Below are 18,824 nucleotides of genomic sequence, written 5' to 3'. Positions count from 1 at the left end.
TAAAAGCTGAGAGAAGAAGCATTCCCTAAAGAATAAACAAAATGAAGAAGATTTTAATGGAGTAGCTGTCCTTTTTGTATTATCCTCCTCCTAATAGGATGATTATTACCACAATGGCTCTGTTACATTGCTTCTAGGAGGGTTGGATGGTGTGCCTTTTCTTTCTGAGGATTTTTCTATCTCTCACCTCAGAGGGAGGCAGATGGAGGGATTCAGCTAAGTCCTGAATTACAGTAATTAAAAAAGACACAGACGGCCCTGCAACAACAACCCAACACGAGGGAGCTGCCATGTGCGGGTAGACAAGTAGAGACATAGAGGGAAAGATCAGACATTTAAGCCCACTTTATTAATATTCAGTCTCTTTTCTTTCATTCTTTTTCTCCCCAGGGTCAGGGTGGGGCTTGCTGTATTGAAGAGGTGTATAATCATTTTTCACTATCTGCAAAGTGGAAATTTGTCTGCTGCTGATAAGCTTCTCTGTGACAGTGGCAGACCATATTAGAAGCCTTGACACCCTTTTTTGATGACCAGTAATTCAGACAAATGTTGACTGGACGTTCTGATAGAGAGTGAGGCTGGACATCTTGAACACAGTGTCCCCAGCAGCATCTGCGTCAGCATACACATCAGTGAATGCACATATCGCACACACACCTGCTTAAACAAGGACAAGAGAGAGGCAGTCATTGAGCCTGTGGGATAAAACAGGGGGGAAAAGTTCAATACATGTGAGCTTTTTTGTGTTTTTTTTCTTGTGTAAATTTAGAATTTGTGCATTCATCTGTGTGTTTGCAGGAATTAACACGCTAGCCAGGGTTGAGTTCATAGCTACAGAACATATGTTTAACATACATTATTATGTTATGAATTATATATATTTTTGTTACACCTAAAGATTGTATTCACTCATCTCACTTTGCAATATATTTTTACCATTTTTGTTTTGTTTCTCTGATAGTACAGGAACATTTAATAGTATGTCATTTGCCCACATACTAAACACTTTCTTTGTAATTATCTTAAAAGGGGTTGAAAAGGGTGCTGCTGTTTAAAGCCTGTGTGTGCTATAGCTTCACAACCACCAGCTTCCTCAGCTCCACAGGGCAAAGAGGGGCTATTTACTCTGAATGCACCAGCTCAAAGGTCATTTTAAACATTTAGACAGTGATATAATTGTTCTAGAATTGCCAGTAAGGAGACTTTAGATGTTATACCAGCTTCCCATCTTTAATTTTCATCCACTTGTTGGTTAGTCTTATGCACTAAAACTACATGGTTAGGAATAGGAATTAAAATAACTTGGTTAGGATTAGGTAAACATCATGGTTTGAGCTAAAACACTTTCCATCTGCAGGTTGCCTGGGTAACCACTGGACCACTGGAGAAGTCAGCAGAATACACAAACGCTAGGCATTGCACATTTTTTAAATTTTTACACTTATGAGATATATATATATATTAGAAATATGTGTTGGGAAAAAGTAATACAAAATTCCAGTACAGGACACACATTTTAAAAGGTTATTACACATATACAGACATATAACACTTTTTCATCAGCATCTTTTTTGCTTGTCATCCCTCCTTCTACTTCCTCTTTTTTAGCTGTCTGAGTGATGACATTGTTAACGACAAATTTTTGAGCGAAAATTCAGAAACAGGACTTACATAGATAACACTTATTCCTATCACAACATACAACTCACAAAGCAAGGCCCACACCTGCGCAGGTTAACCCAGGACTCATATAGACAATATCATTGCCATTGACGCAGGAGTGTTTGAGGAGTATAGGATGTCCTTAAAGGCATAGCAACCACTAGTTCACAATGGCAGCTCAATAAGAACTGCTTACCACCTTACCTACTCTGTCAAGGCAGCATTAAAGTTGCATTGTGAAGAGGGAGTGCTCATGTCAGTAGATTGTCAAAGATTCATGGATGTTTATTTCAGAATCTATTTTGTAACCATTTACATATTAACAAGTATGATCAAACATTACATTTTCCTTAAAAATCATTTTGACATCAACGGTCCTAAACATATAAACAAGGTCATTGTGAAAGAAAAACGCTGTGCATCTTATTGTCTTTTGAGCTTCAAACAAGCCAGTCTCTTCTGCTTGGGGATAAAAACGAGCGCCGCACCAGGGGGACTAGTAAATCCACTGAAACATACTGGGTGTTGGCCAATCACTATGTCAAAAAGGAGTTGTTGCTCAGGGCCACAGGGATGCACACTCACTCACAAAAGCAAAAAAAAGCAGGCCTAGCGGGAGATAAACATTTGTTGCACATCAAAGCCTTGTAGGGAGAAGGACATCACAAGAGACAATGCTTTTAGACATTGTGGGGAGACGCATGTGCGAGTATACAACAAGATTAAAAGGCGGATCCAGAGAGAGCTATTGATTGTGATATTGCTGGATTTTTAAAAAAAAATAATTGTGATGACAGCTAATCTCTTGGCCAATAACATGACAGCAGAAAGGGCAGTATTCAGGGCAATGCAGCTTACTACCATGGTTCTGAACATAATCAGTCCATGACCCTGAACACTAATACTTCTGGATGCAGCAAGGATGGAAAGAGAAAAAGAAGATTAAAATTGCACCTCTACTGTAGGGCCAGATCCTTTTTCTTTTTTTTTATCAACATATGGGTGCACAATTGGGTCAGGAGATAAGCAAGCTCCTGTGGACAGATGCAATCCATCTTTGACTGTGCCGATGTCCTCTCCCATCTTGACTCACTCAGCCACCCTTTAGGACGCAAATAATCATATGAATGATTGCGATGGCTTTCATCCATCTTCCATCACAATCTATCAAAAGCCTTGTGAATGACGGTTGAGGAACGGTTGAAATTTGAAAAAAAAATCTGTTTTCCAAACATCTATAAGACAACTGATATATTTTGGCTTCGGGGTTCAAGGTCACAAAATTAATTTGACTTACTGAGCAATGGCAATTGCAAATATCCAAGTATGATTAAGAGGTTAATAATGAATGATCCTGTCAGAACTTCTATGAGACTTTTGTAATTTCATCAATAAGTTAAACTGCATAAAACTGATGAATCATATAAAGCAATGACCCATGCATGTGCAAACTTGCACATTTGTCTGTGCATGCTAATGTGTGGTTGTATCACATTTAAGAAGAAAAACTTGTGACACTTTTAAGTGTGTGCAGGTCAGCAATTCAGAAGCAATGATGAGCCAGGTGTCTGTCCTTTGGCTGGCTGCCTGGAAATGGCATTAGATCTGCCTATAAAGCAGGAGGGGGGGCAAAGGGATGGGTGGAGTTGAGTGGAGTGGCAATATAAGCTACAAAGCTTTGTGGAACAGACGTGGCAGGGTTGTCATGAAATGCATCAATCATGATGCCCCGACCATAAAGCTCTTATCTAATGGCAAAATCATTTCAGTGAGAGTGCTGCATTATGACAAATGTCATGATAAGTTATAGGGGCAGGTTGGCCTCTATATCATCCACTAATCAGCCTATTCTGTATGTGTACCAGCACGTCTTTGAAGTACCTTGAGATGACATTTGTTGTGATTTGCAGCTATCAAAATAAAACTGAAATAAACTGAATCTAATCTCACTTTCTCATATTGCATTGCTTTCTTTTTATAGCAGGATATTTGTTATTTACTTTGAGTTTCATATAGGTTCAATTTAACACTTTCCTGTTTTTCTTTTACTGTTAAAGTTATAGCAATATATAACATACATTTTACTCTATTCTTTGTTATTTACAATATCCCAGATTGCTCTTGAATACAATGAAAAATGCAATAAAATGGTTTTTTTTTTATATTTAGGCAATATTTAAATTAAAACTTTTTTTTTTTCAGATTCATGAGCATACTGGAGTCAGCTTTCCCAGCTTTCTAAACATCTCCTGATCCTTATATTTTATCTAATATTTAATTTACTAGTTGGATTTTCTCTGCCAGGTTGGAAAAATGTCTAAAATGTCTAAACAACCTGCAAATGAACAAAAAAAAAACAAAGAAAAATTACAACACTGCAAATTCAGAGCATAAAACTTGAGACTATTACCTGAAATAAGCGCCATAAGCATCAAATAACCTTAAGTTAGTGTCAGAAATTGAATGTGAGTAAAAAAAAAACAGTTCACAGATAACATTGGCAGCAGCTTGATTTTATTAGGGTGTCTCTCTTGTGATTTGATGGAAGCTCATGACACAGATCAGCACCCATCATCCGGATTAAAACACGCAGTGTAAAGCCTTTATACCCATGCATGCACACTCACACAAACATGCACACAAGTGCTCAAGCAAAAAAAAAAAAATTCTAAAAAAAACATCTGTCACTTCAGTGGTTTGCTTATCTGGCCCAGCCATTTCAGCTCCCCTGTGAGTACAAATGCAGCAGCAGTGTTGTGCAGATGACTTTATTGATAGCCACTCTGCTTCATCCTCAACGCTGTTCAAACACAAAGAAAGCCATGAGCGGTGATAACCAGAATCTCTTCTTGCTCCTCACAGACAATCCAGGACTTGGCTCAACTGGTCTGACTGAGCACCACCCTCAGTTTCATTTCCACATGCTCTCCCTCAACCGCTTTTTCCTTCTGCCACACACCTTCCAAAACGGACATCTTGAAGCCAACCCTCTCTCTTCCTTTTCTCCCCCCCTCTCACACACTGTAGTCTGGGCTGCATGCTCACTGTCCCGAAACATGATGAACCATTCAGCCCTATGGGAATTTCTCCTCCCAGCTTGCTAGAGTCAGCTACATCTGTGTCAGTCAGCCAGAGTAGTTCCAGCAGCAGCAGCAGCATTGTGGCAGCAGCAGTGACTGGGCTCAGGCATCCGGCTGCTTTTCAGTGACATTCAGCTTCAACTTGCCTGAGAGGCAGCAGAGTGCTTCTCGCTCAGCTCACACTTAGAGGAAAAGTTCCTTCCTGTCCTCTTTCTTTGGTTCATGAGCTGATTTGTTTTTTATTTCTGAATCACTGAGGAAGGATGCCCGGCAACTTTAGGATACTATTTGCAGTTGGACAAATTGAGCTTTTTTGGAGCTGAGCAGAAACTGATGCTCCTCTTGTGCAGGGATGACCAAAGTCTCCTGGTGTCCACCCTACCCTTTGTCCTCTTTCTCCTCTGCCTCTCTGCTCACACTTCTCCCTTGCAGCCCTCTGGCATGCAAGGGTCAACTCATCAGGATTTCTCATCCGCCACAGTCTTCTCTTCAGCTGTGTTGTGATCCTGTTCCTCTGCGACACACTTGACCCGAAAGCTTTCCAGGCAAAACAAAAGGATTAATTATGAACTTTGCTCCCACCAGGACACACAGTTTTCCCTTAAACAGAAAACAGTGAGACCTCATCAAAGTCAACTGTGAGTACATTAATCTTTTATATTATTTTTTTCTCTTTTTATTTTCTTCAGTCTCCAGAGAATCGTGACCGATTGAATGTGTACTTTTTGATTAATGCACAAAGGCATGACCTGGATTCGAGGGGAAGTAACGTCATGTGTGCACAAGAGCATGTCTGAGAGGTCTCAGCATGTATTTTTAATGTAGCCTTTTACCCTAATGAACACAACGGAGGATGTGCTCCTGAATAGATGTGTATGCATCTGTTACTCTGGAAGACATGCCATACAATAAGCTTCAGATTTTTCTATTCACATAAGACTCTTTAAATATAGTTTCCAGTTATAGATTATTTGTATGATTATTCATTTTCATAGGTTGCAAATTAAAAAGCAGTTTGCTTTGTATGGCTGCACATTAATTTCCCCCCAGCATTATGTGTCCCATGTCCGTCTTAATCTCAGATTCACATCTGTTGCGATAACCTTCATCCATCTCTCACATATTTCTCCGAACGCTTTTAATCTGTCACTTGCATACCCAGTTTAATAGCACTACTATTTGTCTTTCACACACCGTCTACACTGTTCTCCCACAATCCACCTTTCAGACCTCTATGAAAAATGAAATATCTGACTATATGAGCAATATGAAAATTTGATTTGCTTCTGTATTGCTGTTTCCTAAAAAATGAATTCACTCACAAAACAATCAATATATTCCAAAATATGTTCTCACCTCCCTTCCCTTCCTCTTTTTGATTAACTGGAAATGACAATACAGAGAGGGATTAAGCAGTGAAGCGTGATTTTAACGAGTCCCTCCAGCCCCCACAGATCTTGTGAGGTGTTACAACAAATGAAGAAAGGTGCCGGTTCGCTTAAAAAAGAAAATCATGAAAGTAGTTGCCACAACAAAGTAATGGTTTGGTAGTTCAAAAAAACAAAGTCACCAGACTGTAAATAGCTTCACCACAAGACCTTAGAATACATCGTGTTGACTTGGGAGTTACCGAACTAGAATGTGGAGGCTTCCATCAGTGTGTTTGAATGCAGTTTTATGTGTGCTTCTGTAGTTGTTTAGATTCCAACAGCTTTTGTTTTTTTTCCAGACAAATGTTCTATCAGCTTAGCTCAGAGAAAATTGGACCAGTTGGTAACATACATCTGGCAATGCAGAGGAACAACCAAAGGCAGACACAGACTCATATTTAGACAATTCTTCACGCAAGAACACAAATGAGTTTGTGGCCAGATCATTATCCAAACGATGGTGCGTTAATGAAATGTCGTAGCTCAGGAAACAGAACTCCTGGAGGCTTCCAACGTTATTGTTTTAGTGCATTGAGAAGCTGCCAAATACACTGTGGTGTTCATAAACTGGTCATAATATTCACCTAATGATCCTATTCATCATTTGTCAGCAGAGAAGATATCTCATTTAAGTTTGCACTTGGTTTAAAATCACTGGAGAGAGAAACAACAGAAAAAAGAGATTATAAGCGACACGACAAGAGCTCAGGCTCTTACTTACATTTTTTCCATCACCTGACTTTGCCCAAATCCTTTGCCCTAACACAATAAAGAATATTTCAGATTGTATGTTTTGAGGCAGCTCTTAATGTCTATAACCCTATTTCTTCTTCCTTCAGTGTCTGACTCAAGGAATATCTTCTTCCAGAATACTACATATGCAGGGATATTAACCATGGGTCACTAGGCTGACTACAGGAAACACTAAAGATTGTGCCAAGGAGCTGAGGGCTAATTTGCACATCTTACCCACCACACAGACACATATGTCCTCCTTTGCTTTGAATTGCCTGTCTGTTGATGTCTTTTTCTTCTTCCCCTGATGGTCGCCCCCATCTTCTTTCCTTTGGTTCACAAAGGCCACACTCACACAAACATACACATGCTACTGGCTTTGCTTTGTTGTCTTGTTTTTGCTGTGCGGAGCAGTTGTGTTGTAGCCAAGGAACTGTGTAAGGAAAGATTACCTATCATTAGGAGGCTTGTGGAGTGAGGGTCAGAGTATGGAGCTACAGAGAAGAAGCACTGGTGGCTCAGTGCCAAAGGATCTGAGGCCAGCCTTCAGCACCCAGCATGTAGGCTCAGGACAGATTTGTGCTGCATTACCTGTCCTCACTCACAAACTGGGCAGCATTATCTATTGGATCAATGACCATTACTTATGCATACCTGGCTAACACGATATTTTAGAGAGCAGTCACATACTTATTTGGATGAGTAAGTAATTAGGAAGACTCCTTCACCCACAGTCAGTAACTGACTATACTGACTTCTACAGTGATGTGACATTTTTATGCACATACAGCATACTGTTTAACCACAACACAAAGTACAGGCATCATTCTGGAAATTCCGCAGAAGCATTTGTTTTTCATCAATCCCCTTTTTTTCCGGGCAAGATAGCGTCAGAACGCTCTTCCCCACTGTGCGTCACATTTGATGACAAACAGCATCCATGAAAAGTCCAAAAACATCACACAACAGACACTATTTATCGTGATGCAGAGTCTAAACTCAGAGTTCTGAATGTACCATTAAAATGCTCCCTGTATCTGTTAAGAAGCTATTCCTTTGCTTTACTTGTTCTACCTCCTGACCTCAAGAGTTATTGCTCGTATGACTGTGTGTGTGTGTGAGTGTGTGTGTGTGTGTGTGTGTGTGTGCGTGTGTACCTGCCATCATTAATTAAAGTTTTTTATGGCATTGAACACAATCACAGTTGCACGATCCAATTCTTGCTCTGAAAAGGAAAAGTGACATTGGTCATAACAATTAAAAAATAGAACGGGTTATTGAAACTGCGAGCCTGCAGTGAAGCCAGCAGCACTGCTCTGGGAATATACTGTCTTTTGTTATGTTCCCTGGGTTCTTTGTTCCCCAGCAGGGCAAAAAAAACTTACTGTATCCTGTAAAATGTGTTCCATGTCAAGAAAACCCGACAAGAGGAACTTCTCAAAGACGTCAAGATCATTGCAGTAATATCAATAAAGTGATAACCAGTTGCTTTGTTGTGCTCGTATTGGTATTTATGAGGCCTCCATCTTAGAAAGTTGAAGTGAATGATTTTAAATTGCAATAGTTCAAATTTCATCAAAGATCATCGTAGATTATAGAATATTGAAACAGGGAATGTTAAGACCATAGTTTAAGTTTTAATTATACACAATAGGATAGTGTTTTGAGGTAAATGTGAAAATCATTGGTGTTAATGAGGCTGGCAACTTGTTTATGCTAATCAAGTTAATTTTTTCTTCAAGATTAATTGAATTAGATGACATTGGGGAAAAGGGTCTTCGGTAGTGATGAATTTAGAGACAATTATCAGCTAACAGCAGCTTTTCTCAATTACACCACTGCATTTTGAGGATCTGGAGAGTTGTACCTTTTAAGCATTTTCTTGTGAAACTGAGCTATAAGGAGTCTAAGAGTTTTTCCATGTTTAAATTGGTGTGCTAAAATTTTGATGTTTAGCAGGTATGATGCTTTCTGTTTTCATCTTTGGCATATTTGTTGACTAAGATTACACAGTTACTAATAAGTACAGCTTTGCCCCTTGACAATGTGCAGGTGTTTAGGGATTATCGTGGATAAATTGACACACTGGATGGTAAGGTAAGATGGCTGCCTTTCATGTGGATGATTGGAGTTTGAATCCTGACCCCCTTCATGAAAGGTGCTACCTCCTGTAGGGGTCCTTAGGCAAGACCCCCTTACACTACCTGCCTACCTGGGATATGAGTGTAAGTCGTTTTGGACAAAAGTGTCTGCCAAATGCATGAACAAAACAAACTCATGATGACACAAGAGGTAGTAATAACCAAAGTGATTAGATGCTGCCAAAATTTGTAAAATGATCACTTAAAAATTGAGAGGCTACTTGAGGTGGGATAACAGGGGATGCCATCCTGTATATGAGTAAAATGGTAAATTGGCTCTGAAATATCTGTGCTATATAGTAATAATTCCATGTTGCTGTCCATGGTACTGAAGGGAGTGGATGAAGTTGTACTTGCATCATTTTCTCTCAATATCATGTGTCCGTCAGCCTCATCTTGGATGTATAATGGTCTCTTAATTATTCGTTAGGAATTATGATCAATATTATACCCTGTGTACTACATAGACTAGTGTTAACATCATGATCAAATGACATACAGAATGATGTGGGGAAGAAAAATGAACATAGAGATGGCAATACATTTGAGGAAATTATCTTCTGCTTATTGCTCTCAGATGCAACACTTCAACTAATGTAATTTAAATGATAAGAATGTTTAGAATACTTAATGATCACACTGATTTAAATAATAAGCCAACACAAATAGTGTATTTGTAGCAGTTTTCAAAATCAGAACTGCTGCTATAATATCAAGAATTTGGCTTGGTAGGAGTGTGTGGGCTATGGAACGATAGTGAAAACTTAAGATAGTGTGTGCCAGTCCTTGGCAGAAGACTAAAGAATAGAAAGAGAATTCTGTGGACTCCCCTGTTGTCTTTGAGCATCCTTCACACTTCTATAACAAGATGAGGAGGACAATTCAAATTCTGCAGTAGGACACCCCACAGTAACTGGAATGTTATTTGTGTGGGCCTCAAGCTGCCGTTGGAAACCCTGCTAACCCTGCACTGTTGAAGGAATGCCAATGACTGTGGAAGTTATTTCTCAAGTAAGGGGTTGTGGTTACATCCAGATTATTGCGCTGTGGAGAGTGCACAGCTGTTTGTCTCTAGCTTAGCCCTGTGATGGACTGGCAGTCATTGGGCCTCACAAAATGGCTATGGAAAATGGGCGGCTGGTATTGCACCATGGTACAGCAGTACAGCTCTCTTCAGAGGAGTTCTCAAGTTGAGAGGGCATGTTGTTAATATTTTTCAGATTAGACAGTTTGGTGTAATGAGACAATGTTTTTGAAACAACAGAGTAAAATACATTTTCTGAAAAAAAAGGAGTGAGACACATCAACACCCGAGGGGTCCTGAGTTATTTTAGAAAATCTACTCTGTTCGGTACATCAGAGAGAAATTAACCAACTGTTCTCCAAAGCTGTCCTACAATTTCCTAGAGTGTTGCCTTGATTAAAACACTTTGACATGTCAAGTCTGTTTATAATGGAAGTGGCCAAGGTTGGTCAAAAAGGAAATGAATGTCTGTTTGTGCAGTGTGTTTGAGAGCTACTTCCCCAAAGATGATGCTATTTTTGACTGCTAAAGGGGTAATATGTGAAGCTATCTCAGCCTACATGTGTGCCAGTGCTCTGCTTGATCACCTGAAGGTTCAAATTCTACTACCCACATGGAGGATTCTCTCTGTAGAGCTGATCTGCCCCTGATATTATTGTTGCTCAGTGAGCCTGCTCCTCACTGACTTTGGCTTTATCCCACTGCAGGACTGGTCACTTAAATCATTTTAGTTTGAAAAGTTGTACACAGGAGACAAATGCTAGGCTGGATTTACAGCAGTGAGATTTCCACATTTCTATCAGATCATAGTTGAAAATACAGATGTCATGGTGCCCAGATGGCTAGAGTTTTTCATGAGAGAAAGGAGAGTCCAACCAGAAAAATGAGAGAAAGACCATTTGGCACAGTTGTAGGCTATAAAAGTCAAGGTACCAAGCTATTGCCTTGTCGTCCAACATGCATGTCCAGTTTGGCATGAATAGCCTTTTACTAGTGTCATGCACCCTGCACCACTGGTCTAACCTTTCAGTGCACGAGCCATAAAGGTTCCACATGTGGAGGGTGTCTGCTGCCCTCTACTGACGCAGGAAGACAAAGGGTATTTTTTTTCAGCGATACATCTCTTCAGCCATTTCCTGGGCTCGACTGTCAAATGTTTATAGGAGTTTAAACTAAATAACGCTTGCCACGATGCACTTTAGTACATTACAAAGCTTTACTGAAACTTACCACACAGAATCTTTTTGCATTACATGGAACTGTGACAAACGTTGTACTGTAATGTTCAAAAGTGCTTATGAGGAGTTTGGAGGGGGTGGATAGAACCATGTTTGAGTCCCAACCAACTAAATATTGTCCAGTAACTTCTTTGCTGTCAGTCATGGTTGTCTTGGGTTAGGCATAAAAATACTTATTATTTTGGCTTAAATATTGTTGAATACGTTACAGGTTCATATCTCGTCACCCGAAAGCTTACCCATGAAAAGCAACAGTTCTCTCAATTTTTGTGTCCTAATTTTGACAATACTGCAATACTAATTAACCATGCATAATTCATGAATGATTCATTTAACAGCACAGATTTAGATCTTTAAATAAAATTACACAGTGACCTGGTTTTAGAATGTGCCACAGATGTCTGGACTGATTGTATAAAAAGCTTCATATGTTTTCATCAGTTTATTTGAAGATGGAGACGGTGAACAATGCAAAAAAAGAGAATACCATTCTATGTTGCAGATTCAAGGTACATAAATTTAGTTATAGGTGATAATTATTATTAATCATCATTACTGTCTTGTGAAGTCAACCATTTGATGTTTAACATGCTGAACTGATGTCTTCATTTAGTTAGAAAAGAGTAACCTTTTCTCTTTTTTCCTTTCAAGAGATCTACCTGGAAATGAAAACACACCTGTGATGTTTATATGCCAGTAAAACCAGAAGACCATGGAAGGAGAAATCATGGTAAACTCCACAGTAAACACCAGTACAATAGACATCCATCTGGTCACCCACAGTCTCTGGGAGGTGATCACCATTGCGACTGTATCAGCTATAGTCAGCCTCATCACCATTGTAGGGAATGTTCTAGTAATGGTCTCTTTTAAAGTGAACAGTCAACTGAAGACAGTGAATAATTACTATCTACTGAGTTTGGCAGCTGCTGACCTCATCATAGGAGTTTTCTCCATGAATCTGTACACCTCTTACATACTGATGGGCTACTGGGCCTTAGGGAACCTCGCATGTGACCTGTGGCTGGCGTTGGACTATGTGGCTAGTAATGCCTCCGTTATGAACCTGCTTGTGATCAGTTTTGATAGATATTTCTCCATCACCAGGCCTCTGACCTACAGAGCCAAAAGGACTCCCAGACGAGCTGGGATCATGATAGGTTTAGCTTGGCTCGTGTCACTGATTCTGTGGGCCCCACCTATTCTTTGCTGGCAATACTTTGTTGGGAAAAGGACTGTCCCCGAGAGGCAATGCCAGATCCAGTTTTTTTCTGAGCCTGTGATAACATTTGGGACAGCAATTGCAGCTTTTTACATCCCTGTATCAGTTATGACAATCCTGTATTGTCGCATCTACAAAGAGACAGAGAAGAGGACCAAAGATCTGGCAGAGCTTCAAGGGGTTAACTATCAGACAGACTCTGAGGTGACACAACCTCAAAAAACCATAATCAGATCCTGTTTCAGTTGTAAACTGGGATCAGCTTCACATGATATGAACCAAGCCTCCTGGTCATCCTCCAGCAGGAGCAATGCTGCCAAATCAGCAGCCACCACCAGTGATGAGTGGTCCAAAGCTGGTCAACTAACTACCTTCAACAGCTATGCCTCCTCAGACGACGAGGACAGGCCAGTGTCTCCAGGAAGCTTTCAGCCCTCCTTCAGGAGCCAGGCTTGTGAGACCAACAAACGTGGGGTGGGCAGCGAGAGTGAAAAACTCAGCACCTATGATGAAGACAGTTTCTTTCAGACACCACCCAAAAGTAACTCTCAGAAGAGCAGCAAGTGTGTGTCCTACAAGTTTAAACCTGTGGCCAAAGACACTCACATGGAGCAGCGGAGCAAAAACGGAGACACCAAAATGGTATCAGCATTCTCCTCGGCTGAGTCCATGAGTGCTCCGTCCACTTCTTCAGCATCCAAACCCACAGACACTTCCCTGAAGAACCAGATCACCAAAAGGAAGAGGATGGTGCTGATCAAGGAGAGGAAGGCAGCTCAGACTCTCAGCGCCATTTTGCTGGCCTTCATCCTAACATGGACGCCTTATAACATCATGGTGCTGATTTCCACCTTCTGCTCAGACTGCATCCCCCTCTCCCTCTGGCATCTGGGCTACTGGCTGTGCTACGTCAACAGCACCGTCAATCCCATGTGCTATGCCCTTTGCAACAAAACTTTTCAGAAGACCTTTCGCATGCTGTTGCTCTGCCAGTGGAAAAAGAAAAGGATTGAAGAGAAACTATACTGGTATGGACAAAATCCTGTGGTCAGCTCCAAACTGACATGAGCTTGTTTTTTTTCAGAAGTGGTAAATAACAGTGGCTGCAAATTGTATTCTTGGCTTGGCTAAATCAGTAGGTCTGTTGTAGTGTATGTTATTTTGCTGCTAAAAATCTGCAAGTGGAAGAACACTGCACAATTGTTCCAGTATAAGCGACATTGTATATAGGTTCTTAAATAATTTAAATATACCAGTATCTCCTTCCAGATTAATGAAACATGGTGACATCATGTGGATATTACCACTGATTGTTCCATATTGTGCCATAACTGTATTCAAATTCCACACACGATTTGCTCCTGTTTAATAATTTATACTATGTTGGTTTTAAAATGACCAGCTCCCCCTTAATGTGATGTTCGTAAACCCAAAGAATCAAAACACATGCATATCTGTTTAATTCTCTAAATATTGTGTTTGTGTTTGCAAATTTCATTTCAAAGGGCTAATATTGTACATGTCGTCCTGAAGTCAGAATTATTTTCACACGTATCACTGTCATATGTCAGATGATGGACTATAGATTCAGCTTTGTTGTTACCACATATATTTTCTGTCCTATAGTTATAGTGATAAAAAATCAGTTACAAGTGGTCAGCAGTACAAATATAAACTGTTTATTGTTTTAACCAACTTGCTATCAAGGTCAGTGTTTACAAGACAAGGAGTGGAGGATTTGACAGTACACAGTTTTTTGTGAAAATGTCTTGATTATTTTTCATCCTCAGGATATTACTCGTTCTTAAGGATCAAAATAAAGTATCAGTTTTTTTCTGAAATACTGTAGCTAAAATCAACACATCATCATATTTTTATTGCATTTCTGGAAAACTTACTTTAGGAAAATAAATGTTCATGAAGTGTTGTTTTCTGTAAGCATTGGATGGAACAGGACATGCAGAGGTTATTTTACTATAATGAGTCATAAGCTATAACATCATAAAACCCTTTCTGGGGTAGGTGGAGAATGAAACTGATGCTTTACTTTGAGTATGCTGATATGTTGTGCAACGGAGACAAAGAAGAGCTAAAATCATACCACTGTGTTATACCATGTCTTAGGTTTGTGATACATTTTTGGTTCTTCTCAATTTTTGTGATAAAGTTTGTGTATTTCTGAATAAAATGTGGTGAAGTCACAAATGGCACACTCTGTTTCCTGGAATGACTTGGATTTGACACAAATCCTGAGAGGGATGCCCTTACAGTTCGTCCTTCTTGCATTCTCCCCTGTGAATCACTTTAACTGTGTCAGAGGGTCTCACCATCATCCATGCATATTTACAGAGCCGCTCCTTGTTGCAATCTTTTTGCCAATAAATGACATTCCTGCGATTTAGATTGGCACCAGCACAGGCGTCGTACCACCATCCTCCACCTGCGACGCCTTGAAACTCCAGCTTTGCACAATTTTGGAAGTAGTTGTCATTGTCTCTGTCTTTAGTGGTAAATTTCTGGTTGTCATGCAGGTAGTTCTCTGTGTCCAGGGTCAGAGCATCCACAGCTGTACCTTGGAACAACCCCAACCGCAGCCTGTATGCTGTCGATTCACCTTCCACCATGAATGGATCATACTCCCCCATTTTAGTGATAGCATCTTTGTCCACAAGTTTAACTCCCAGTTTATAGCGAACAGGACCTCGGGTGAGCTGATGAAGATGTTCATTCCCAAGCCAGTGATCCCCAGTGACGTCCCCAAAGCCATTCTTGTACTCGGCCCAGGTACGATCAAAATCCACACTGCTATTGATGGTGATATGCTGAACCACAGTCCAGCCTCCCTCCTGCATAGCACAGTATGCCACAATGGGAGACTCACCTGGCTGAATCAGGTATACTCCATCTCTGGCCTGGCCTGAGGACAGCATCAGCATCTCATGGCAGTCTCTGGGCAGCACTGCTGGGCATATAAATAGACAAGTCACAAGCGAGCCAGTAAATGGTGACTGCTATATACTCCAATGTACTCTATACATATACAGTAATAATAATAAAACAATAAAACAGAAAAAAGACTTTTGGTAAGAAAGGTCAATGGCATGGAAGAAGCAAGCCCTTGAATAATATTTCAATCCAACAGATGCTTAATCATATTAAGTGCTATTCTGACATAACAAACTAGGTGAAAATGAATTTTGGGGCATTCATTTGAGCCCCCTTTTACAATAATGGAAACTTTATGTATTTCTTTTATTTCTTTTATCAATAACAATTATTCTATTTTTTGCTAAGAATTAGAAGAGAAGACAGATACCTTGCTTATGGCTGTGAATTAAATGTGAAACAGATAGTTAGCACATCATAATAAATAAAAAGGGAACAAAACATTTGAAGGATTGTGTCATTTTAAGTGGACAAATAGATGGATTATTAAATAAATGAATAACTCAATGGTCAAACAACTCACAGCTAACAAGCCAGTTTCATGATCGGGTAGAAAGAGTTTTCTTGGCAAAAAGTTAACCAGATAAGAAAATTATTTCTCAATGTATAATTGGGAATTTCACCATCAGCTGCACCTAATGTTAGATGATCCAGAAAATGTGAATGGACAAGGGACAAGGCTGAAAACTAACGTTTTGTGACTGTTGGGCCTACATAAAAGAAGATTATGTGGAATTCTGTATCGGGATGAGGACAAAAATAAATGTTTTTGAGTCCTAATATCTTTGATTATGAAATCATTTTCAGAAGGACCACCAGTGCACTGATCACAGGCAGTGAATCTATCAAATGACACTATGATGGCACAATGAAAACATCAGAGGGACATTATTGCACTTTCAGGCGCTTCTTTGTTGGCAAGTGTGTTAGCTTTCTCTCCAGATACTCTGGCTTCCTCCCATCACCCAAAAACAGCATGTCAGGTTAATTTGTGACTCTAAATTAATCCTAGGATTGAATGTAAGTGTGGATGGTTGTTTGTCATAGTTGTCTCCATGTGGCCCTGTGATGGACTGGACCTGCCTCTCGCCCAATGACAGCTAGGATAGACTCCTCCTGGATTAAGCGGGTATAGGAAATGGATGGATGGAATACCAAACCACACTATAAATGTATTACAACGTTATGACTCCATTAAAATTCTAGGTAAACTGGCCAGCTTGCATTCCAGACCTGTCAACAAATGAAAAAATTGTCACACTCTGAAATGAAAAACTGTTGAGCACCTAAATTCCTAGAAAAGGGAAACATTTCACTTTCAAAATGACAGAAACTGGTCTTCTCAGTTCCAAAACGAGACAGAGGGTTGTTTAAGGAAGAGGTGGTGCAACACAGTGTCCCACCTGTATTGGTAGGTGTTGCTGCCGTTATGTTTTTAAAAAAGAATAAAAGCTAAGCAGCTACTAACATCAACTTCATATGGAATTAACTCTTGAAACAAAGAAAGAATTTCCCAAAATTTTAACAACTTTGTTAACAATTCAGTACATTATTTCTGTGCTCACCAGTGGTGATGTTAAACTAAATCAGAAGGGTTTCTAAATGTTTCCCAGTTAAACCTCAGTCATAACTCTTATTAACTGTTTGTCATCCAAACTATCTCACTTAGATACACAAATTTGCAAGGAAGACATAATAGTTATCAAAATCGGAGTTTGACCAGCCTCCTCGGACTAATCCACAAAGATAATCTGACATTAAGGTAATTCAGTATGATAAAGCAACCATACTGCAATGATGTCATGCACAAAGCCAGAATGCGCTTCCAACATTTTGAAAGTGAAAGTCTACACAAATAAATACCTGTCATTCCACGGTTCAGGACTATGTTACGTTCATCTGAGGGAAGAAGGCTGAGGTTCTCAGCTTGGAGATGATCCATTTTTACTCCAGTCACACAAAGCAGCAAAGCCACTGCTGGCAGCCAACACCTCCACCACTCCATCCTTCACTTCTATCAAGTCAACAGCCATGAGTTAATGATATAGATACACCCATGTAAGCTTATTACTATTTAGTGAACTTATTTAAGAGCACTGTATGGAGGAAGTAAAGAAATATGAAAGGGCTTACATTGAGTTGAGCCGCCTGTGTGAAGAAACACTGTAGAAATATGTTAGACCCAAATGTTCTCCTTCACTGTGTTCATCTGCGCTGACTGAATGAAAAGCACCAGAATGCAAACACGACTGCAGAGTTCAGATTGAGAGTTCACTGAATTGCAGCCTTCCCTGCCCCATTACAGATGGACTTTAGCCTCTGGTTCACATCACAATAACAGACACCAACCCTCCACTTATCTGAGCCAAGTGAGATAAACTCACATGCAAAGCCATTTATCTGCCTTTCTTCAATCACTTGAACAGTGTGTGAGGCTGAAGTCCACTTGGGAAAAAACTGCATGCGTACAGCATAAGGTTTTTCTCAATCGCTTTGGCTCAGTTTTTCAGGGAGAATTATTTTTGTCAGATCAGTACATTCAAATCTCTCTAATATATTCAAGCAAATTGTATGGGTTTTGGCAAATGTGTGCCCCAAGGTGCAATTTTGCATAACACGACTTGCACAAGCCTTGTTGATCAAAACCAATTAGCCATTGATCAGACAAACACACATCTTCTAAACATTCAGTCATCGTGTGAGCCGTCACCTACAAATGGTCTATTTAACTGTAAGATCAGTCAGGCATCCACATGTTGGTTTCTTTCAAAATCACCTCCATGTTGTATTTCTACCCACTTTCTCAGGTTAAATCTCAGCAGTTCACCTGCATCCGAAGGACAAGAAACACTCTTTTGAGGACAGAACGGTACATTTCTGACAGAGAAAACAGATGGTTTCAGAGATGAATGAAAGAAGCCATATATGTTAAGCTGGAAAAGATATCTCTGAAGAGCAGTGGTTGCCTTCAAACACTTGTGATACAGACTTGACTTTCCTCCTCAGGTGGTTTCATCCTCATTTGTGCCTTAAATCCTTTGACAAGATTTCACACAATGACCAAGTGGGTAATAAGTCCACCAATAACAACAACCCTTATGGTCCTGAGGACAGTTGGCCAGTTGTATGTGTTTGTTAGCCACACACATGAGACCTGAAAGACTCTAAAGGCAGAATGACACCTCAAGAGCATAAATACCTGAAACTTCCCATTAGCCAGTAACAACTAAAAAAGCCTGTGGTACAGTACTTTGTTGCTTAATTGGTAAAACATTCACACCCCAAACACAGACCATACTGCATTTGGCCAGGAAAAACTCTTTGAAAAAAATATCTTAAAAGAATA

The 18,824-nt window shown here is 39.9% G+C and overlaps 2 protein-coding genes across 4 annotated transcripts; one reads left to right on the top strand and one right to left on the bottom strand.

The window, feature by feature from the left end:
* Positions 1–12,012: 12,012 nt before the first annotated feature.
* chrm5a (cholinergic receptor, muscarinic 5a) lies at positions 12,013–13,782 on the top strand. The gene has a single exon (XM_072365363.1). It carries the CDS (start codon positions 12,023–12,025, stop codon positions 13,598–13,600), a length of 1,578 nt encoding a protein of 525 aa, XP_072221464.1. The 5' UTR covers positions 12,013–12,022; the 3' UTR covers positions 13,601–13,782.
* Positions 13,783–13,985: 203 nt separating this feature from the next.
* LOC140270624 (fibrinogen-like protein 1-like protein) lies at positions 13,986–17,759 on the bottom strand. Of its 3 annotated transcripts, none has more exons than XM_072365821.1 (3): positions 17,612–17,759; positions 17,342–17,492; positions 13,986–15,494 (listed from the first exon to the last, which is right to left on the bottom strand). In XM_072365821.1, exons 2-3 carry the CDS (start codon positions 17,481–17,483, stop codon positions 14,797–14,799), a joined length of 840 nt encoding a protein of 279 aa, XP_072221922.1. In that variant the 5' UTR covers positions 17,484–17,492; positions 17,612–17,759; the 3' UTR covers positions 13,986–14,796. The 3 variants fall into 3 exon arrangements, with proteins under 3 accessions (XP_072221922.1, XP_072221923.1, XP_072221924.1); XM_072365822.1 differs by having other exon boundaries at positions 17,342–17,489; XM_072365823.1 differs by having other exon boundaries at positions 13,986–15,491; positions 17,612–17,758.
* Positions 17,760–18,824: the final 1,065 nt, after the last annotated feature.

This window comes from Leuresthes tenuis, unplaced genomic scaffold, assembly GCF_036924035.1.
Source record: "Leuresthes tenuis unplaced genomic scaffold, fLeuTen1.0.hap1 SCAF_15, whole genome shotgun sequence".
NCBI lineage: Eukaryota > Metazoa > Chordata > Actinopteri > Atheriniformes > Atherinopsidae > Leuresthes > Leuresthes tenuis.
Note: the sequence above shows the minus strand (reverse complement) of the source record. Positions and strands in the feature narration are given on the sequence as shown.

Excerpts from the sequence above, each read along its gene's own strand:
- chrm5a (XM_072365363.1), top strand. The coding sequence starts at position 12,023 with ATGGAAGGAGAAATCATGGTAAACTCCACAGTAAACACCAGTACAATA.
- LOC140270624 (XM_072365821.1), bottom strand. The coding sequence starts at position 17,483 with ATGGAGTGGTGGAGGTGTTGGCTGCCAGCAGTGGCTTTGCTGCTTTGT. Across the intron at positions 15,495-17,341 it reads CCTGAACCGTGGAATGACAG|CAGTGCTGCCCAGAGACTGC; the intron begins GTATTTATTTGT and ends TTATATGCCCAG.